Below are 23,209 nucleotides of genomic sequence, written 5' to 3' on the forward strand. Positions count from 1 at the left end.
TATGTGTTCTTTAAAACTTAGCTTATTTAGAAAGGTTACTTTTTTTTTTATAAGATATTTAGTAAAATAAAAGATGTTTTGGATTCCTAGAACTTTTTAATTTTCTAGCATTTTGTCTTTTTTTGTTGTTAGAAGAAGAGAGAGAGTATTTCTAGCCAAAGCTACTATAATTTTCTCCTGCCACTAAATCTTTATATTTTTAAAATCCTACCTCCCAGGTGTACCTTATGTGTTTATAAAGTTTAATGTTTTAAATTGCTTCTAGCTTTATCCTTCTCATTATAAGAACAATTTTAACTATGATCTAAGCTGTCTAAACTAATTGTGATACAAATTTCTTATCCATTTGAAACTAAATATACTTTTATTAGCTGATATAAAAGATAAATGATTCAATCAATTCAATTTTTTCTAAATATTTAGTCTGTTTTATCTAACTACTTGGAAAGCTAAGTAGCAGTAGTTACTACTACTTGTTCTCAATACAGGTGTAAGAATACTTAGCTGGCATAATTGTTTAGGAAGCAGTCATGGACATTTCTAAGAAGCTTGTTTTTATAAGTTTCGATTGAGGCAAGCCCCTGTGAAGTAACCTATCCATTAAGAGGATAGTTTTAAAAAAGTCAGATAACAATGTAGAAACAAAGAATATTTTATATCAAAACATAAACCCCCATATTAGGGGAATTTCAAACTACCTAAAATGACTGATGGCCCATAGATGAGCTAAAATAGAACTGTTATCTGCTTTTGAAGACAAGAAATGTAAGCAGCCACAATAAAAATATAATTTTTGTAGCAGGTATGCAATATATTTTGATAAATATAATGAAAAGTAGGATTTTGGTGGATTTACATCTAACAGTTTCTAATCAACTTTATCTAGCATATAGAAAGCCCTAAATAGTAAATTCTATAAAATTTATCATAACTATGAAAACAATATAGCATTGGTTTCTCAGTCAGTCGTTCTGCCATTCAGTCACTGGGCTTTTATTATATAGGATAATATTTTTATAATATCAATATACTTTATAATATTATTATACTTAATAACACATTATACATTAAATATACATTATACTGATTATATATTTTGTTATATATTTATTATAAATATTTATGCAATTATATAATGCAAAATACTGCATAATAACAGCAAATACATTTTAAGCAAAAAGTTTTATTTTGCATGAGTGTGGTGGTGGATACGGAGGGATTTAATGGACTTAGGTTGTGAACTCCAACCTAGCCATTTCTAGTCTTCTAAAGAATTCATGACTATGGGAGCATCAATATTTATAATTTCAAATTCTGACATGATTATAGCCCTTAACAGAAATGTTTGCTGCAAGTTGGGCTTACTTAAACAAAGGCAGCCTTTTTTATTCATGTCAAGAAAAATTTGTGGAATGCTTACCATGTGCCTAAATTCTGTAAGAGTTCTAGGCAGGAGTTTGAGGTGACTTCTTAACTACCAAAATGATATTACCACCTTGTATCTACTCAGGCATAAAACCCTTCTAACATTATACTTTTTTTTAAAAAGGGCCTTATTCTACCTTGTGGAAAAAGCAACTGTGATAAAATAGTTTGGCTATGACTAACTCTAATGGTTTACTAGTAAATCTCTTCACTACATCTATATCAAAAAAGGGGAAGATTTCTTTTATACTCTCAATTTAACATACAACTGGAACAACTCTAACATTTAAGATTTTTGTAAGTTTTTGTTTTTTAATATCATACAGAAAATATAACCTGGACAAAATTCCATCAAATCTGAAAGATAAAGCAGGTAGATTGTTCCCCAGTAAATCTGTCATTAAGAATTTGCCAAGACGTCACTGCATAAGACATGTCACCATGTCTATAGCTCTTGGTGAAGGGGGACCCAAATGACCGCATTGTATTGTGTAGGATTGAACTCTGTCCTGTCAACTGGTTGGGGGTGGGCACTCACCTAAGGACCACATCCTTAGGTCCTTCACCTGGTCAGCAATTTTGATGGGCTCTGGGATGAAATATGAGTTGGGCCTATCATTCTTATTTACAAAATTTGAATTTGGGAAGCAAAGTCAGGCAACTGGCAATTATCCATGAGTTGAGTAAAAGTAACAACAAAGGAGATAGAGCTTGAATAAAAAAGGATCATGCAGGTCAAGGTTATGGTAGGAAATGATGTAAGTGAGAAAAGACTAAGAGCCAACAAGAGAAACAAGTTATAAATCATGACTAATATGAAATAATACTGAACTCATATACTTTACAAAGTATACTTTACAATCATATACTTTATAAAGTGTTCCCCCTGATATTGCCAGTACCCACCTGGCACCACACATAGTTATTATAATACTAGAGGCCTGTTGCACGAAGAGATTTGTGCAATAGGCATTCTCTTCCCCGGCTGCCGGCACTGGTTTTCCTCCAGCACCCAGGACCCAGACCTTCACTCCTCCGGCCGGAGCCTTTAGTCTTTGCTGCTTCGGCCGGAGCCTTCAGTCTTCGCTTTGCCACTTCGCGCCTACATATGCAAATTAACCGCCATCTTTGTTGGATTAATTTGCATACTCTCCTGATTGGCTGGTGAGCGTAGCAGAGGGGTGGTCAATTTACATGTTTGTCTATTATTAGGTAAGATTATTGACTGTATTCCCTATGCTGTACTTTACATCCCCACGACTATTTTGTAACTGCCAATCTGCACTTCTCAATCCCTTCACCTTTTTCACCCAGTCCCCTAACCACCCTCCCCTCTGGCAATCATCAGTGTGTTCTCTGTATCTATGAGTCTGTTTCTATTTTGCTTGTTCATTTATATTGTTCTTTGAATACCACATAGGTGAAGTCATAAGGTATTTGTCTGTCTCTGACTTATTTCACTTAGCTTAATATCCTCTAGGTCCACCCATATTGTCACAAATGGTTTTGTTTTTTTTAATATATTTTATTGATTTTTTACAGAGAGGAAGGGAGAGGGATAGAGAGTCAGAAACATCGGTGAAAGAGAAACATTGATCGGCCGCCTCCTGCACACCCCCACTGGGGAGGAGCCCTCAACCAAGGTACATGCCCTTGACCGGAATCGAACTTAGGACCCTCGAGTCCGCAGGCCGACGCTCTATCCACTGAGCCAAACCAGACAGGGCGACAAATGGTTTTTTTTAATGTTTTATGTATTTACTAGAAGCCTGTTGCACGAAGAGATTCCCCTTCCCTTGGCTGCTGGCACCGGTTTGCCTCTGGCACCCGGGACCCAGGCCTTCGCTCTGGCTGGGCTCCAGCTGGAGCCGGCCCCAGGGCCATAAGGCTTCGTTCCGCCGCTTGGGGCCTATGTATGCAAATTAACCGCCATCTCTGTTGGGTTAATTTGCATACTCTCCTGATTGGCTGGTTAGTGTGGCAAAGGTACAGTCAATTTACATGTTTGTCTATTATTAGGTAAGATTAATCTTGTTTTTAATATAACTTATTTGTAAGTTCATATACAAACGGTAAGTATTAATTATTTTTGGGCATATATTAAATTACCACATTTTATTTTATTTATTTTTTTATTGATTAAGGTATTACATATGTGTCCTTATCCCCACTATGTCCCCCCACTCCCCCAACTCATGCCCTCACCCCTGATGTCTGTGTTCATTGGTTAGGCTTATATGCATACATACAAGTCCTTTGGTTGCTCTCTTCCCCTTACCCCCACCCTCCCCTACCTTCCCTCTGAGGTTTGACGGTCTGATCGATGCTTCTCTGTCTCTGGATCTGTTTTTGTTCATCAGTTTATGTTCTTCATTATATTCTACAAATGAGTGAGATCATGTGATATTTATCTTTCTCTGACTGGCTTATTTCACTTAGCATAATGCTCTCCAGTTCCATCCATGCTGTTGCAAATGATAAGAATTCCTTCTTTTTTACCGCAGTGTAATATTCCATTGTGTAGATGTACCACAGTGTTTTAATCCACTCATCTGCTGATGGGCACTTAGGCTGTAAGTTTAATTATTTTTTTATGGTTGCAAAATATTCTGTTGTATATATGTACCACAACTATTTTATCCACTCATCTATTGATGGGCACTGGGGTTGCTTTCATAGTTTGGCTATTGTAAATGCTGCATTGAACATAAGGGTGCATATATTCTTTCAGGTTAGTGTTTTGGGTTTCTTTGGATATATACCCAGAAATGGAATTGCTGGGTCATAAGGCAGTTACATTTTTTAATTTTTTTGAGAAATTTCAGTACTGTTTTCCATAGGGGCTGCATTAATCTGCATTCTCACCAAGAGTGCACAGGGATTGAAGTGGAAATTAAAAAAAAAAATTTACCCAGAACTGCTAGAAAAAAATCAATTTACAGAAATAGCAGTCCAACTAAAAATAGAGAAAGTGCTAATTTGGGGGCGATCCAAGCAACTTTGTGTAAATTATCTCAGACAGTTTTGCTGTCATAATGCTCCATTTCTTCTGAGGCCTGACACCTTAAGTAACTTTATACTACTACTATAAACACTGTTGGCATTTTCTCCAGAGAAAAAAGGCACTTTTAAGAGTCTATACAAGGTTACAGGGGAAGGGTTTGGATTTATAAAAGGCATCTTTCAAAGATTGAAAAACCTGGGTTCTGATTGGAGCTTTCATATACAAAAAAAGTACTGGGTAAAATAATGAGAATTATAAGGAAAAAAATTTAGTTAGATGGGGTTTTATATGATCTCAGACTAAAGTATGTATATTACAGGAATTTCAATTTGAAGATATGTTTTCCAAGTAAAGAGACCTTAAATTTTCAACAATTTAAACTTAAGGGTCTTTCATAAGCTGAATGTGCAACCAATATTAAGCTTTCTCATTTTGGTCTTCATTAACTGTAACTAAAATTTTACAAAGCTACATAATATCTGTCATGATTTTATAGGAATTGAACCTCTTTAAGGTTTAATTATAAAATTTAAATTGTCTTGTCCCTGAAACAGTCACATTCAGGTTTATTTTCAGGCCGATCCTAAAAAATACAAAAAATTCACATTCCACCCTTCAGTATCTTCCAACTGGTAAACCCAGATATCTCTCTACAGTCATGGGAGGTTACTCTTAGTTAGTTTTTAAAAGAATTTATTCAATCCCTATAATCTTCCTTCCTCTATATCTCCTTCTGCAATAGTTATTTTAAAAGTTAATTAGGAAATCTAGAAAAAAACAGATTAACCAGAAGGAAATTTAATATTCTCAAATGGCTAACACTGGTAAAAGTAGGAGATAAACTCAATTATGGGCAGCTAAACATCATAAATTAAACTTTAGTAATTAAATGGAAAAAAAATCCAAGAATTGGAATGAATTTGTAGGCACAGAACTATCACTCGTGCTACAGGAACCTGAGTAGGAGTCATGGTAGACAGCAATCTGAAGACAGCCCCAGAAGCTGCTTCTGCCAAGAATTTGCTAGTCATCAGAAGGAGTTCTGGAATAACAAAACTAAACAAAACCAACAGCAGGCTCTTCCACTCATAAAATATCATGCTGAGATTGCACCCAGAATTATGCAAGCTGTTTTAGATACTGAATATCAATAAAGATAATAAGGTGTGTAGGTGGGTGGGTGGGTGGGAAGAGGGTCTAAAAGAGCTTCTAAAATGACCAAAGGAATGGATGTCTTTCTCCATTGTAAGGGAAAGAATAAAATTAAATCATCCTCAATATGGACAAAACTGACCTAAAGTTATAGATGATATCAGATTATAAAATAATAGTGGATATGGTTAGGTAAACACAGACTTATTCACTAGCCTGCAGAGTTCTGAGGGACTGAGAGAGGGCCCTGTGGTTGCTGTTCTTGACTTCTCTCCCTCTCCTCTTGGTCTCTCCGGTTTTATTTACAAAGCCTGTGATCCTGTTGGTCTGCTGGCCTGACAGGGATAGGAAGAGTGTTATTAGCAGCCTATGATTTGATTCCTTTTGCTAGAAGCTCTCGCTTAAGAGCTTTTCCAAAGCAATCCTCTCACTTTGGAAGTAGGTCTTTTATTTTTTCATTAGTTTGAGGGGATTAAAATCGCCTCTTGTGAATTTGTGTGAGGAAAACATAAGCTATATGAATTGAGAACATATATAATTACAATGATGGTAAGATGAAATAAAAAAGAATTGAATTTTAGGTTTTAAACTTTTAGCTAGGAATGATAAGACAGTAGCTTGTTTAAATTCTAATGCCACAAGAATCTAAGTTCCATGAGGTTGGAGATTTTTGTGTTTTGATTACTACTATATTCCCATCATCTAAAAATAGTGTCTGGTACATAGTAGGTGGTTCAATAAATATATTAACAGAAACCTTGATCTACTTGTCGGCCATATGACTGTGTGGGTACATACAGTACCCATGTAAGTAGAGTCCTGATTATTTATTTCAATTTCCTAAGCTCTGGTGGGAGAGTGAGCACAATGAAAATATGCTGCAACCAATTATTATTCTAAAAACCATCTCTGACCTCTGAAATACCAACTTTTCCTTTTTCTAATTTTAGAATTTCACATGAGAAAGACCTTAGGAAAATTAAGGATACTTAAAATATTAAAAAACTGAAAAACAGGATATATTCCATTAGTTGACGATATATCTTCAACTAATGGAATATATCCTGTTCAGTAATAATGGACGGGTGCTATGACCCTGGGTTAAATAGAACATCAATGCTTATCAAGTATTAAGCCATAGGTAGACAATGTAACTTTTTATTCCATTTACTCATTCAATGAACATTTAATTGTGTGCCTATAATGCACTAGCACTACTGGGAATAAAGCAATGAAAAGGCAGGGTCCTTGCCTCCTCCAAGCATTATTATCACAAGAAGAATAATATTCAGATCATATTTTAACCATTTCACACAGAATTATGATAACAGGGAGTTCAAGTCAAGATTCTTTTTATTATTGGATTGATTGAAGGAACAAAGAGGAAGAATTTCAAATAAGATAAAATGAATAGTTGTATTTTACTTTGGATTAGCCTTATTTTATAAAAAGGAGGATTTTAAAGAGAAATTTGTGAAATAATAAAATAACAGCAATGTAATGAACTTTAGAAAAAGGAAAAGTTATGTAAGTATTAAACTACAATTCTGGTTAAGCCATTTCTATAACAACACTATTTTACCTTGATTAAATGCTTACTTTGTGCCAGGAACTGTTTTGTATTATCTCATTTAATTTTTAAGTATAATCTTATTAATTCATTTTAAAATGGCAGTTATCCAATGAGGTGGGTATTATTAGTTCCAGTTACAGATAAGAACACCAACACTTAGAGAAGTCAAGTAACTTAAGGCCACAAGGATGATAGGCAGGCAGCTGGGCATCTAACAGTTCTGACAGATTGAAAGCCTATACTCCTCCCACCACACTTACCTCCCTTCCCACCCTTTCTTTCTGCTGTGCTAGCCAGGCAGAATAGGGGAAGAGCATTTTGCACGGAAGAACTATCTTGTCAACTGTCCAGAGGTAGTCAAACGAATTTTAAAGGATTAAAGGAAGACCAAATACACACTGAGGGAGAAAGTGAGTGTTTCTAAATGAGACTGGAGGTAGGCAGGGGCTAGGTTATTGTAGGTTCTTATAAACAATGTTGTGGATTTGGGATTTTAGCCAACCTGCCAAGATAAAAACCATTGAAAAATTTTAAGCAGGCAAGTCATTTGATCAAATGTATATTTTAAAAAGATCACTCTGACTGCCTTATAGAAAATTAGTCAGAAGAAAAGTTGGGAGGCCATTTCAGTAGTTTAGGCAAGAGATGATAGTACTTGGTGGGGATAATGAGAAGTGAATAAACTGGAGAAATATTTAAGAAGTAGAACTGACAATATTTGGTGATGGATTAGAAGACAGTGGTGGGGAAAAGGAATCAGGATTACTTCTGGGATTCCAGTCTTGGTATCTTGTAGATTTTGGGAGACAGAGAAGGAAAGAAATTTAACATTAACCAGAGAGCAAGATTAATACAGTTAAGTCCTCCCTTAACATCATTGATGGTTTCTGTGACTTTAGTGAAATGACATAAAACAAAACCAGTTTTACCACTGGACAATTGATACAAAAAAGCATTATGTTCCTATGGCATCTCATCAACATCATGATGAAATGAGGGGTTTAACAAAAGGACATTATTGGAAGACCTGCTCTACTTAGTCCTTCTAGATTATTTTAGTATCTGTTTACCCAAAAGTCATTGTATTAGTTTCCTTGGGCTGCTCTAACAAACTACTACAAACGGTGTAGATTAAGACAACAGAAATTTATTCCCTCCCAGTTCTAGAGGCTAGAAATTCTGCAGCACACCAAAAAATACATTATTTGTCCATCTGACAAAAAGCAGGTGCACTTTTGATTCATTCACACCAGATGGCTATTGTTAGGTTGGCTGTTGTCATTTCTTAAAATTTGATAATCTAAGGGAGAACAGGCCAGTGCCCTTGAGTAAGTAATCAAGTATTGCATGCTTTAAAAATTCTTGCAGCATACCAGTGTGCCTGTTGAGAACCGTAGCTCATAGGTTCTAGGGAAGAATATCCCCTTGCTTCTTCCTAGCCCCTGGTAACTCTTGGCAATCTTTAGCATTCTCTGGCTTGTGCTCTTTTAGCATTCTTTGAGTTTAGATGCGATCACTTCCAAATATGTCTCTTGTCTCCACACCGTCTTCTCTGTGTGTATGTGTCCTTCTCTCTTCTGATAGGACTAGGATTCACTCTAAATCCAGGATGATTTCACCTCCAATTGAATCTACAAACTGGATCTGTTTCCACATAAGGTCACATTCTGAAACTTCAGGTGGATGTGAATTTTGGGGGAACACTATTTATCTCATGACATGTTCCATTACTTTTATTGAATATATTTCTCTGGCTCTTATTGTAGTCATTAGCATCATCCTCATCACGACTATATTTACCATAGCCCTCAATTAGCACCTGTTAGGCAAGAGGTACTGCTCTGAGGTCTTAATATAAATTTGTGCCCGGAGTCACAGTGTTGGAGACCCGAAGATTACACCTAAGTTCACTAGGAGGACTCATGGGGCCAGCAAAGAGTTTTACTCACTTATGATTTATTACAGCAAAAGGACACAATGCAATAGCAGCAAAGGGAAAATATGCTTAGGGTAATTCCACAGGAAACAAGGTATAAGTTGCCAAGTGGAGTCACAAAGGACACACCTAATTCATCCAGCATCTGTTTACGACAATGCGTGTAAAGTGTTGTCTATCGGAAAGCTCATTAGAGACTTAATACCCAAGTTGTCATTGTGGGCTGATTATGTAGACACCCTCTGCCAAGAACATACCAAAACTGCAGACTCCCAGAGCGAAATCAGTGTTCAGAATGAACCACATTGTACAAAAACTCTAGGTACACAGTAATTCATTTGATCAGTTAGGGAATATAGAACACTCCTGAAATTCAAGTTTCCAGATGTCAGCCAAAGGCCAACTTTGAAAGCAGGTCTTTCTAAGGTTACAAGTTTCGGACCTACTGTGTTAGCTCTTTTCTGCATATATTATTTCATTTTATCCTTATAACAAAGAAATTAAAGTTCCTGAGCTTAGATAATGTTTCCAAGATTATACTACCACAGGTTAGTAGTAGACAGAGAAACTAGAATTCAAAAGTAGTTAATCTGTTTCTAGATCTCTACTATTATCAACCAGGCTTGACTACCTGGTTTTGAGAACTTAGTAAAATTTAAGAAAAAAAAAAAGAAGTTATAATAGACTCACATTAGAATGAACTCACAAAAACAAGTAGCAAGAAAACTGTAAAGTAATTAATAAAGTAGCCATTATATAACAAAATTTCAGTAAAAATAAGCCATGGGCTAAACAAATTAATAGATATCTTAATGATCTTTAATATTTAAGAAAAAATTATCAGCATATTAGCAAATTTAATATTTTAGGAAGATTAAAGAAAGCTAATGTTTTAACCAATTAACACAATTGAGGGATTAAGAGATTTAATTTTACCTTATTAGATAAATTTTTAAAAAGTCAAAAAGGGTACGTTTTTGTGATCTAGCAGAGAAAAGCCTATGAGGACTATTTTTTGTTTTAGTTTTTTACCTAATGGAATGATGTCCTGAAGTATAGTCCAGCTTTCCAAATTTTTGTGTTTGGTACCCGTGCTTCTCCATGATATCCATCCATGTTGTATAATTTGGATCTAGGCCCTTAAAGTTATTCCAAGATTCCGTTAAGTGAGTGAAGAGGCCACTCCACATTGCTGGGGGGAAAGAAGAAATAGAGATCAGTGTAAGCTCAAAAATTTGTGTTAACTATTAAGACAATTACTGCAAGAGAGAATAGAGTCTACTAGTTTAGAGCGCATGCTCTGGAATAAAACATATCTGCATTAGATGCTTCACCTAACATTTCTGATTACCTCGGAAACTCTGCAAGGAGTTACTATTTCCATTTTACAGGTGAGTCTCTAATGCTTATAGTTTAAGTTGCTTAAGGTAAATACAGCTGGAATTAAATATAAGGCCTGTCTGATTCTAGAGTCATCTTTCAATCACAAAAATAACCACTAAGTAGTTCATGATTAATTATCTCATTTTCTACAACTATTTATTCAATAAATCCTTCTTCAAATATTAACAGACCTAAAGAGAAAAACAGACAGCAATACAATAGTACTAGGGGACTGCAATACCCCACTTTCAACAACAAATAGAAAATCAGTAAGGAAACACTGGACTTAAACTACCTGTAATACCAGATACACTTAAAAGACATTTAAAGAACATACCACTCAAAAGCAACAGAAAAAATATATTATTCTCAAGTACACATGGAACATTTCAGGATAGATCATATCTGAGGCTACAAAACAAGTCTTAATATATTTAAGAAGATTGAAATCATATCAAGCAATTTTCTGACTACAATAAAGAAAACTGGAAAATTCATAAATATGTGGAAATTAAGCAACATGCTACTGAACAACCAATGGGTCAAAGAAAACATCAAAAGAGAAGTCAAAATATATCTTGAAACAATTGAAAATGAAAATACAACATTCCAAAATTAATGGGATGATAAAAAGTAGCTCTACTAGTATGAAGGAATTTCATAATGATGAACACCTACATTAAGAAAAAAGAAAGAGCTCAAATAAACAATAACTGTATATCTTTAAGAACTAGGAAAAAAAAAAGCCCAAAGTTAGTAAGAGAAAGGAATAACAAAGATCAGAGTTGAAATAAATGAAATAGAGACTGGAAAGACTGATAAAACTAAGAGTTGGTTTTTAAAAAGACAAACAAAATAAACCTTAAGCTAGACTTTCCTAGAAAAAGAAAGGACTGAAATAAATACTATTAGAAATTAAAGGTAGATGTTACATCTGATACCACACAAATACAAAGGATTATAAGAGACTACAATGAAGTTATATGCCAAGAAATTTGATAACCTAGAAGAAATGGAAAAATTCCTAGAAACATACAACCAAACAATACTGAATCATGAAGAAATAGAAAATCTGAACAGACCAATTATGAGTAAGGAAATTGACTCAGTAATAAAAAACCTCACAACAAAGAAAAGTCCAGGACCAAAACTTAAAAAGAGAATACCAGTCATTTTCAAACTCTTCAAAAAAAAAAAAAGAGGGAACACTTCTAAACTCATTTTATGAGGCCAGCATTACCCTTGTACTAAAGCCATACAAGAACAATACAAAAAAATATTACAGGCCAATATCCCTGATGAACAGAGATGCAAAAATTCTCAACAAAATATTAGCAAACTGAATTCAACAGTACATTAAAAGGATCATACACCATGATCAACTGGACTTTATTCCAGGAATACAAAGATGGTTTAAAATCCACAAATCAATGGATTGTCAGAAAGAAAAATTAAGAAAAAAATACCATTTATAATTGCATCAAAAAGAATAAAATACCTAGAAATAAATTTAACCAAGGAGGTGAAAGATATGTACATTAAAAACTGCAAGATATGGTTTAAAGAAATTGAAGAAGACACAAATAAATGGAAAGATAATATGTGCTCATGGACTGAAAGAATATTCTTATAATGCCCACACTATCCCAAACAATCTACAGATTCAATGCAATACCTATCAAAACTTCAATGGCATTTTTCACAGAAATAGAATAAACCAGTGGTTCTCAACCTATGGGTCACGACCCCTTTGGGGGTCGAACGACCCTTTCACAGGGGTCGCCTAAGACCATCGGAAAACACATATATAATTACATATTGTTTTTGTGATTAATCACTATGCTTTAATTATGTTCAATTTGTAACAATGAAAATACATCCTGCATATCAGATATTTACATTATGATTCATAACAGTAGCAAAATTACAGTTATGAAGTAGCAACGAAAATAATTTTATGGTTGGGGGTCACCACAACATGAGGAACTGTATTAAAGGGTCGCAGCATTAGGAAGGTTGAGAACCACTGGAATAAAAAGTTCTGAAATTTGTATAGCCACAGCAATCTTGAGAAAGAAGAACAAAGTTAGAGGCATTACACTTCCTGATTTCAAACTATATTACAAATTTATAATCATCAAACTAGTATGTTATTGTTATAGAACAGACACATAGATCAATGAAACAGAATAGAGAGCCCAGAAATAAACCCATGCATATTTCGTCAATTAATTTATGACAAAGGAGCCAAAAATATACAATGGGGAAAGGCTAGGCTTTTCAATAAATGGTGTTGGGGAAAGTGAACCTTTATCTTACACCATACACACAAATCAACTCAAAATGGATTAAACACATGGACATAAAACCTGAAACCATGAAATTTCTAGAAAACATAGTAAGTAAGGTCCTTGACACTGATTTTGACAGTAAGTTTTTAGATTTGACACCAAAAGCAAAGGCAAGAAAAGCTGAAATAAATAAATGGGACTATATAAAATTAAAAGCTTCTGTTCAGCAAAGAAAACTGTCAATAAAATGAAAAGGCAACCCATGATTGGGAAAAATAATTTTTAAATCATCTGTTGAATAGGGGTCAATATTCAAAAAATATAAAGAACTCATACAACTCAATAGCAAAAAACAAGAAACAAACAAAAAAACACATTGATTACAAAATGGGCAGAGGATCTGAATAAACATTTTTCTATTGAAAACTTAGAAATGGCCAACAGGTACATGAAAACATTTTCAATATTACTAATCATGATGGAAATGCAAATCAAAACTACAATGAGATATTACCTTGTGCCTGTTAGAATGGTTACTATCAAAAGACAAGAGATAACAAGTATTGGCTAGGATATGGAGAAAAGAATACCCAGCAAAACCCTCATGCATGGAGATGGGAATCTAAATTGGTGAAACCCCTATGGAAAATTGAGGAAGTTACTATGGAGGTTCCTAAAAAAATTACACCAGAAAAATCATACAATCAATCCAACAACTCCACTTCTGGGTATACATCTGGAGCAAATTAAGTCACTAGCTCAAAGAAATACCTGCAACCCCACGTTCACTGCATTATTTTCAACAGCCAAGACAGAAACAACCTAAGTGTCCATCAAGAGATGAATAAAATCAATGTGATGTGATATCTATCTATCTATCTATCTATCTATCTATCTATCTATCTATCTATCTATCATCTATCTAATATTCAGCTATAAAAGATCAGGAAATCCTACCTTTTGCGACAATGGATGCACCTTGAGGGCATTATAGTAAAGGAAGTAAGTTAGGTAAAGTACTGAATACTGTACCATCTCACATATATGTGGAATCTAAAAAGAACCAAATTCAACTGCCTATGGTTGCCAGAAGTGGGTGTTGAGGATGGTGGGGGAGGGGGGTGCGGGGGAGAGGAGTGAAAACATGTAAATTTTTAGTTAAATAGTTCTGGAAATGTAAAAAAGTAACAACACTGTTTTTTAATATATCTGGCCCTTCATCATTGAAATGTAATTTATAATATAGTTCAGGATTCCTTTAATCATTGGTGATTATATAGTCGATAGTACTGAAAATGTAGGCAAAGAAACTTGTGACTCAAATCGCAGAGAATATCATGCTGGGAACTTACAGTCAAAAACAAATTGTTGAATGCTATTTATGAGTTCCAAAGCAACCAATCATGTATTAGAATGAGGAAAACAACCGTCAGAGAAGAGACAAAAGATATAGTATAAGAATGGCAATTTTTTTCCCATTTCTCAGTTATTCATGGCTTAATGTCACAGAAACAAGTTTTGCCATTAAAATCATACCTATTTGTTAAGTTACTATAATAAAATGATTAGATTGGGATAGAAGTGAATTGAGCCTGAAGAGATGTAATCTGAAATAACATGGAAAACTTCAGATAAACCTGATTTATGACAAGTTCTAACTACTTTATGGTATACTCTGAAGTCCCCACCCAACTCCTTGTACTCTTACTGAAAAACTTCCTTGGAAATATAACTCTTCCAAGAAATATGAATATTTCCTCATTTGCTTGGTCAAAAGATTCTTCGTCACTCAATCATTAGGAAATGAAATAGTAACACATGAACTAAATACCCTTTTAAATGATAAAAATTCCTATTCTGGAAAAATAAATTAGAAAATCTAACCCCAAAACACTTAAAATGTTTTTATTAAATGCCAAATATTACTTGCTATACTACTTTTGGGAATAATTTTAAATTGTAAAATTATTTTCAGTGTCGGGCCACTTTCTTCCATTAATATTAAGCATGTTCATACCTGCACGTGATGGGCAGCAGATTGGAGAATTTGTGTAGGCATTCAGAAAGGAAGTGCCATGTGCTTTCATGAAGTTGATAAAAGGAAGTTTCACTACCTGACTTCCCGGATAAAATGTTAGCCTTCCATCCTGGAATGAAGAAATGTAATTAACAACGATCGCATCACGAAACAAGAAAATTGTTTCCTTTAATTTTAACCTTAAAACTTATAAACATCAAAGGACTTCAATATGACTCTAAAATCCTCAACAGCTAAAAACAAGTATAGAAGGGTTATCAGTATCTGGCTCAAAACCCAGAGAATTTAATGCAGTGGTCCACTTAGATTCATTAGAATATAGTAAATAAATTAAAGGACTTTCTGAAAAAGCTCTTTTGGAGGATGATGGACTGATTGAACCAGTATTTACTGAGTATTTACTGTGTGCCAGGGACTATGAAAGATCTGGAGATACAATCTGGAGATAAAACAGAATCCCTGGTGCCTTTCAAGTTTAATCTGGTGGGGGAGGCTAAAGTATACTGGAAAATAAAATATGAATAATTACAAATTGTGGTATGTGCTTTGAAAAAAAAAACCCGAGATACAGAATAACAAGGGAGACCTCCTCCAGATAGAGTGGACAGGGAAGGTTTCTCTGGGAAGTATGAGACCTAAATAATGAGAAGGACCCAGCCATCAATGGAAGTTTCTGGGTATGTTGTGATGCACCACCCATATTTCCTTTTAGAAACAGAAGACTGCCTCTGCTAAAGAGTTTCCTTGCCCAAGACCATGCCCCATTCTGGGAGCAGCCCCTAACTAATGGCCATCCAACATGCGGGTACACAGGCCTGGCGCCTCCCCCCACTGGAATTAGCTCTGAGGTATCATACTAGTGTGAGAACTACCCATACGGTCAACCCAGGCCTCCATATCTACAGCAACAAGACCCAACTTTGCTCTGCACAATCCTGCGTCCCTCCTTTCCCTCTGATCTCAAGAGCATTCTCTTACAGGTTACTCTCCAATACTGCCTGTTCCGTAAGTTTAGGTAACCATAAAGATTACTTTAGTAATATTCTCAAGTCCGATGGGCATATCCAGATTATGTAACTTTAATCATCATGGGTCAGTCCAGGAAAAAGGCCATACAACAATGGTGATGAAAAGCACTCTAGCCCAGCCGGGTGTAGCTCAGCGGTTGAGCGTCGACCCAGGAACCAAGAGGTCACCGGTTCGATTCCTGGTCAGGGCATACGCCCAGGTTTCGGGCTTGATCCCCAGTGGGGAGCATGCAGGAGGCAGCCAATCAATGATTCTCTCTCATCATTGATGTTTCTATCTCTCTTTCCCTCTCCCTTCCTCTCTGACATCAATAAAAATATATTTAAAAAAAGAAAAAAAAAGAAAAGCACTCTAGTACCAGACAAGCTTAACACCAACTCTCTATGTAACCACACTAACTCCCAGGGATAATGAACAAATGTCATAATTAGTAACCAAACATCTGTCCAGGCATTGGTTTTAAAATCATGGAATAATACTAAGTGTCAGGTAATATTGATAGTAACATTCTGTTGATCGATGGCTTGGGGAAAGTTTCAAAAACTGTTCAAGTTTAGGATTCAACAACACGCACACAATTTCCTTGGAATATCATCAGGGAGTGAATCAAAGTATATCAGCTAATGAATTTAAATCAGCACTAACAGGATTATCAGATACCTGGGCAAACAACAACAACAAAAAACAACACGTTCATTTTCTTCACTTCTCACGCAAACACAAATTCCTGCAAACTTGCGGTGAATTGGAAAATGACCGCTGGAAAACTAACAAGCTTTTGTGGAGATGCAGAATGTTATTTTCTCTACTATTAAATCAAACGGGTTATAGACTGATCGTTCATTAATAGTGGTAAAATAAAAAAAATAATAAATAGTGGTAAAATAATTTAATGAATCGAGGCTAGCAATAAAAAAAATCAAAAGGTTTGCAAAGACGCTATCAGAGCACATGTTATTCACTAAAGTATTGTTTTATATGTATTATATGCATATCTATGTGGTGTGCTGTACGTGTGTGTATACGGGGCCTCAAGAGAAAATGCACTTTTTACTTTTCATCAGGGTAAAAAAGTTTGCAAGGTTCAGATTCTGCTCCCCAAAGCCTGCAGCACAAGAAAGGCTGTGGGCGGGCAGCGGATCCCCGCCCTCCCCCGCCCCGCCTCCCGCCCCCCGCCGCCCCGCCTTCCGCCCCCCGCCCCCCGCCGCCCCGCCTTCCCCCGCCTTCCCCCGCCCCGCCCCCCGCCGCCCCGCCCCCCGCCGCCCCTCTCGGTACTTACAAAGGAGTCGCTCACCACTAGCACCACGTTAGGCGCATCGGGCCGCTCCTGAGCAGCTCCCCGCTCCTCCCCTTTAGTCCCGGGAGCTGGTGCTGCCAGCGCGGAGGCTGCGACCACCGACACGCACAGCAGCAGCATCGCAGAGAGAAGTTGGGATCCCAGCCCCCGGGCGCCGGGCCCGCTTCCTCCCGCAGGGAAGAGGTGGGCGGGGATCGCAGTTTGGTTTCCTCCCTGCGCTGCAGCCGCAAAACTACAACTCCCATCAGGGTCAGAGTGAGCACATGCGCACAGGTGGACTTCTCGGCCCTAACTCATGTTAAGACCTTTTAATCAAATACCGAGCAAACTAAGCAAGTCACTTCCAGTCACGTGAGCCATGCCTGGGGAAATGCGCATGCGCTCGGACTCCAGCCTAGTTTGTAGGAGGAGCAGCTGACCCAGGTGGGTTCGGGTCGCTGTCGCTTTGGCAGAAGTTAGGTTTGGTGGGCGGTGGAAATGGTTGAAATGAAAACGTAGAGAGAGCAAGGGTCAGGGGCCGAGGGTGCTCGTTTTGCGCTGAACAAGCGTGGCTGAGTTGTCAGCGGGACCGTGAAGTGGGAGGTGATGAGGTGGCGGCGCGTCTGTCACTTAGGTTGGCTCGGTGGCTCTTTGGGGGACCTGGACTGGACCGCTGCAGGTGCGATCTGGTACCCTGGGGCCCTCGAGTCCATTCCCCCAGGGAAATCTGCAGCCGGCCTCATAGTACTCCTGCCGTCGCCGGTGCAGCTGGGATTTACTGAACTCGGGTGGGTGAGGAGCGGGGCCTGGGACAGGGAAAAGCTTCGGTGCGCCTCGCTTTCCGAGTGTAAAGGAGAGAAGCGAGCAGCTGTCTCGTGGCGGAAGAGGTGTGGTTCTGTGTGACGGGAGCGATTCACTGACGTAGGTTCGGAACCCCTTGTTTTGCTGCAGAAGAATCACAGATCCTTCTTGACTGTTGAAGTCCTTTGGGAAAATCTGGAAGAAACGGATTTCGGTCCCAGAGCCAAGTCCCTGATTTCATTGTCATAGTTGCAGGTATATAATTTGTACTTCATGTTAATCGCATCAGTATGACAGGGAAAGGAGGAGTTGCAGTACTTAGTTAACGTAAAACCAACTCTTAATACTAACATCTGTTTTTGCACAAAATAATGGTAGTAAGGGACAGACCTTATTTAATACATAACACTTATTCCGTTCTGAGGATTATACTAAACATTTATTGAGCACTTACTGTGTGGCAAGTCCTTTTACAAGGAATATTTCCCATCATCCTCACTTTCACCATTTTGCAGATGGGAAAACAGGCTTGGCCAGGTGAAATGACTTGCCCAGGGTTACCCAGCGAGCCAGTCTCAGTAGGACTTGCATCCGAGGAATCTGTACCCTAACTCGCTGCGGTACTCTGTCTCTAGTTAGTTACAAAATGTCATGACATTCTCCTGAGCTTACTCACTTTTAGTGAAGCAGAATTATTAACTAAGCAGCATGCCAAAGATCTGGTGAATGCAGATATATACACAATAGTCTCTGTCCACAAGGAACGCTAAGGAAAAAAAAGTGAAATATTAGTACAACATGGAAGGTGATACAGGTATGTTCTTTCATGAACAGGATGTGTTTAAAATTTTTTTCTAAGTTAATTTGGAATGTTGAACACATGTTACCATCGGAACAATGCTGGCTGACATTTAGATTAATCAAAAATGTACTTTACTAGTATGGCACATTACAGATTGTGTGAACTGTATTTACTCTCTGTGACCTTGTCTTCATAGGACGTGTATTCTGAATTCCCAGTCAGGATGACAGGAATACATCTTTTTCTTTCTTTTTTTTTTTTAAAAAAAAATATATTTTTAATTGACTTTAGAGAGAGAGGAAGGGAGAGGGGTAGGGAGATAGAAACATTGATGACAGAGAAACATCAACCTGCTGTCTCCTGGGGATTGAGTCTGCAATCCCGGCATGCACCCTGACTGGGAATTGATCTGGTGACTTCTTGGTTCATGGGTCTGCACTCAACCACTGAGCCACACCAGCCGGATGGAATACATCTTTTTCCCCCCCATTTTCTTCCCTTGATACTGTCAGTGGGGGCAAGGGTTGAATTGGACTGGAGTGAGATGAATGTTTTCGGTCCCCAGACACATACGCTGGAAGACTCTGAGAGGCTTCTAGTCTAACTTCTCATCTGCCATTCAATTTGCCCTGCATTGTTACTGCCAGTGGGTTGTCCAGTCTGTGCTTTTTCATTCCCAGTGATGGGAAACACTTCCTATGAGCAGCCATTCCACATTTGTACTGGTCTGATTTTAAAAGTTCTTATTTTGAGCTGAAGTCAGCCTTTCTCTACTTTTAACCATACATTCATCCATTTCTCTTCACTTTACATGAATAATCTCTCCTTTTAAACTACCCTTCTCACCTTTTCCCCCACTTGTTCCTTCCACCCCCAAAACCTTCCCCAGTTCCTTCAACTAGTTATAATTTCAGGTTTCTTCATTATTTTCATCACTCTCTTCAGCACACAGAGCATTTTTGCTAATCGTAACTTACTCTATCAGAAAAGGAACTTTTGAGATGTGAGTGTGCATCTCTGTGTGTGTACATGTATGTATATGTGTGTTTCAATGCGGGTAGGGGCTGCATTACATGTCTAAGTCATCAGTTAAAGTGGGGGAGGGAGGGAATGTCTGCCCTGGAACCATATAAGCCCCAGGAAATCATTTGGTCTGGCCCTGCCAAGGCATTAGGGGTAAGTTAATTAAATGTTTGACCAAATATAGCAGGCTAATTTTTAAAAAAAATATTTTTATTGATTTCAGAGAGGAAGGGAGAGGGAGAGAGATAGAAGCATCAGTAATAAGAGAGAATCATAACCATCTGCCTCCTGCACACTCCCTACTGGGCACCAAGCCCACAACCCGGGCATGTGCCCTGACTGGGAATTGAACCATAACCCCCTGGTTCATAAGTCGTTGCTCAACCACCAAGCCTCACAGGCTGGGCATCAGGCTAATTTTTTAGTTGATAATTTTGTCTGGCTTCTGAATAATGTTATAATTATCCAAATAGCCCTCAACAGAGAAAAAGGTTCTCCACCACTGATTTAGAGGGTGGCAGTAGAGAAGGAGAGCAGACATTATATATGTTGTGTTCAGGCACTTATCAGGTAACTGATGTAATCCTTACTTTACCAATGAAGAACTAGGCATAGAGTTATGAAATAACATGCCCAGCGTTTAATGGCACTTGAACCCAGATCCATCTGGTTCCTAGGCCCCTTCTCAACCAGGTTATGACTTGCTTTGGTGGTGGATATGGCAGAATGAAGGGATTGAAAAATCGGGTATTTTGTAAGAACAGAGTTGAAGTGATTGAGTAATAAATTAAAATAGGTTGGATGAGAACAATAATCAAGTGTAGCTGGAAGAGGGCTTAAAGAAGTTAGTGATGTGAAGAGTCAAGTTTTACATTTATTTTACCTTCCCACCCCTTGTTTTAATGTTTACTTTCCTGAACATTGTTTGGATCACAAATTTTTGTTTTCTTTACAGTAGGATGCTTTTCTGTGGAACTAATCATTCAATTTAAGTATATTGATAGTATGTTTAGTCCAAAAACTCACTTTCTGTTTCTTGTTCATCCCCACCTGCTTCATCTAAATTTTGTTCATTTCCTAGTTTTTAAGTAGCGCATATATATATATATATATATATATACATATACATATATATACATATACATACATATACATATATATACATATATATATACATACATATATATATATATATATATATATATATATATATATATATATATATATATATACATATTAAAAACAACTCTGTTCAGCCCTAGCTGGTTTGGCTCAGTTGATATAGAGTGTCGGCCTGTGGACTGAAGGGTCCTGGGTTTGATTCCAGTCAAGGGCATATGCCTGGTTGCCAGCTTGATTCCCAGTAGGGGGCGTGCAGGAGGCAGCCAATCAATGAATTTCTCTCATCATTGATGTTTCTCTCTCTCTCTCTCTCTCCCCCCCACTCCCTTCCTCTCTGAAATTAGTAAAAAAATATTTTTTAAAATCTGTTCAGTTTTTCAAAACCACTGTATTCTCTCCATGAAGCATTCTGGATTAATTTTGTTTGACAAAATTTATTCCAGGGATGCCATAAAAAATACTTAGAATTTATAGTCATGTAGAAATTGTGTCAATATTTTAGATGGCTATTTAGATGGATTTTTAATCTTAAAAAAAGTGATCTCTATTTTCATTAACTTATGAACTACAGTAATCTAATTGCATGATGTGGGCATCATTTAAAAATATTTAAAATCTTTATATGGCTTAGAACAAGGATCACTTTGGTGTAGTTGGAGGCTGCAAATTGAGTATAACTATAGTAAGTGCCCTTAATTGTCCTAGATTCAAAACAAAGTAGTGCAGAAAGACAATTTCCTCTTTTGGCTCAGTTTTTATATTGAAGTTAGTGTATTTTGTGTTCCTGGAATATTTTTTCAGAACTCGATTGTTTATGGAAGTTCCTTTTATCTTTTGAGGCTACAGGAACATGGTTTAGACTAATTTTGAAAGTTGGAGATTACGATTAGTGTCTCTTTGGGAAAAAAAAAGGAGGAAAAATTGTACATAATTATTTCTTATGTTTTAAGTTATTTATGAAAATTGAGCTTGAATCTAATATATTTTAAAAAGTTCAGGTTTTGGGTGTGTCCTCCTTTTTATGTGCCTGTTTCATATTTTACTAATTTAGATGGATAATGGTTAAGGAACAATCTGAAATTCAATGCAGAAAGAAGATAGAGCTAGTGATAATAGGTAAAAGGTAAGTGCTTAGAATGCTCAATAATAGGTAGAGTCTACTTTTACTAAACGATTGTTTTTACCAATTTCTTCTATAAGAAAAGTCATCACAAAATACATTTAGACTTTTATTACCTTTAAGGGTATCAGTTTTGCTTTTCTGTAATTACTTTCATTGTCATTATTGTTACTATTATTTATAAATGTTATTATTTTTGCTTTGTGGAATCTTTGTAGCTGCATAACTGAATATAGTTTAAGGTTCCATAGCTTTAAGTCATGTGTATAGGATATATTATTCCATCTATCTATATCTATTAGTTTTGAGGTATATCATTGTCTGTTTGGCATGGTTGTCACTTTCTATCTTTTTGAAAGTGAAGTTGTTGCTACTTTTTATGCTTGGTATGTTGAGTTAAAACCTTTTCAATTGGTAGTAGAGAACGTTTATTGAGTGAAAATGTTCAAAATGAACGCTCTTATTTTTAAAAAGTCAGTTGAAATTGAGGAGAAAAAAGTAGGAGAGGTATAAGGGGAAAGTGTGTGGGGCTGAGGAAGATTAGACACTTGTAAGAGAGCTAGATTTTTCTTTAAAGTGTTGGAAATGCCCAGAATGGAGGTAACTATCCCAAATAGAGGAGTATGGGATTACCTGGAATTCTTTTGGATAGTAGGTTTTTACTTTGTGACAGGAAACGGGTTTGAGGGTACCTAGTAGATGGTTGGTGCTCAGTAAAGCTTTGTTTGGAAAATGAGTGAATGAGCCTCTCCCTTCTCCACCCCACTTCCCCAAAAGAGGAAGATGTTTTCAGGGCTAGAAAGTAGCAGATATTTTTTTTTTTGTCTTTAAAAAAGTTACTTAAACCCCTGAAACATACATATATGTGTATATTTATTTATTTATTTATTTTAGGTGAAGAGAGAGCCTCATTGCTAGCATATTATGCTAAATGCCAAATCAATGAAGAAGGAATAGGAAGAGAAGAAAGCAGGATTCCACTAAAGCAAGAATAATTTTATTTACATAAGTAATTGTAGCTACAGATGGAGACATATAGGGATATGAAAGGGTATTGAACGTTAGTATTGGTTACCAAGAGAAGGATGGAGTTTGTCTCTAGTGGTCTTGAAAAATAGCCTACTTAGAAGTATTTAACAGCTCTGTGTTTGCTGCTATATTTAAGTCTAAACTTGTCTGACTATGAAGGTCTGTAATCTGGTGCTCTACTTTATCCACTCTTAAGTCCTGTCTT

The 23,209-nt window shown here is 36.8% G+C and overlaps 2 protein-coding genes across 10 annotated transcripts in view; one reads left to right on the top strand and one right to left on the bottom strand.

Moving 5' to 3' along the window:
* ARSK (arylsulfatase family member K) overlaps nucleotides 1-17,349 on the bottom strand; it is a 28,699-nt gene extending 11,350 nt beyond the window's left edge. Inside the window, exons 1-3 of one of the 2 annotated variants that reach the window (XM_059694080.1) lie at nucleotides 17,111-17,349; nucleotides 14,782-14,911; nucleotides 10,123-10,282 (exon numbers count right to left, since the gene is read on the bottom strand). In XM_059694080.1, the coding sequence (XP_059550063.1) occupies nucleotides 10,123-10,282; nucleotides 14,782-14,911; nucleotides 17,111-17,248 (428 nt within the window). In that variant the 5' untranslated portion in view covers nucleotides 17,249-17,349. The remainder of the gene's footprint in view (nucleotides 1-10,122; nucleotides 10,283-14,781; nucleotides 14,912-17,110) is intronic. The other variant, XM_059694081.1, reaches the window with a different exon arrangement.
* A 90-nt stretch (nucleotides 17,350-17,439) lies between these two features.
* The window catches only part of SKIC3 (SKI3 subunit of superkiller complex), a 74,543-nt gene continuing 68,773 nt past the window's right edge, over nucleotides 17,440-23,209 (top strand). For 2 of the 8 annotated variants that reach the window (XM_059694072.1, XM_059694064.1), the window contains exons 1-2: nucleotides 17,594-18,163; nucleotides 21,907-21,978. The gene's annotated coding sequence lies outside the window, so the exon portion shown is untranslated. Of the gene's footprint in view, nucleotides 17,552-17,593; nucleotides 18,164-21,906; nucleotides 21,979-22,869; nucleotides 22,985-23,209 lie in introns of those variants that run through there. The other 6 variants (XM_059694066.1, XM_059694067.1, XM_059694065.1 and 3 more) reach the window with 6 other exon arrangements.

The sequence above is a fragment of the Myotis daubentonii genome, chromosome 4, assembly GCF_963259705.1.
Source record: "Myotis daubentonii chromosome 4, mMyoDau2.1, whole genome shotgun sequence".
Taxonomy (NCBI): domain Eukaryota; kingdom Metazoa; phylum Chordata; class Mammalia; order Chiroptera; family Vespertilionidae; genus Myotis; species Myotis daubentonii.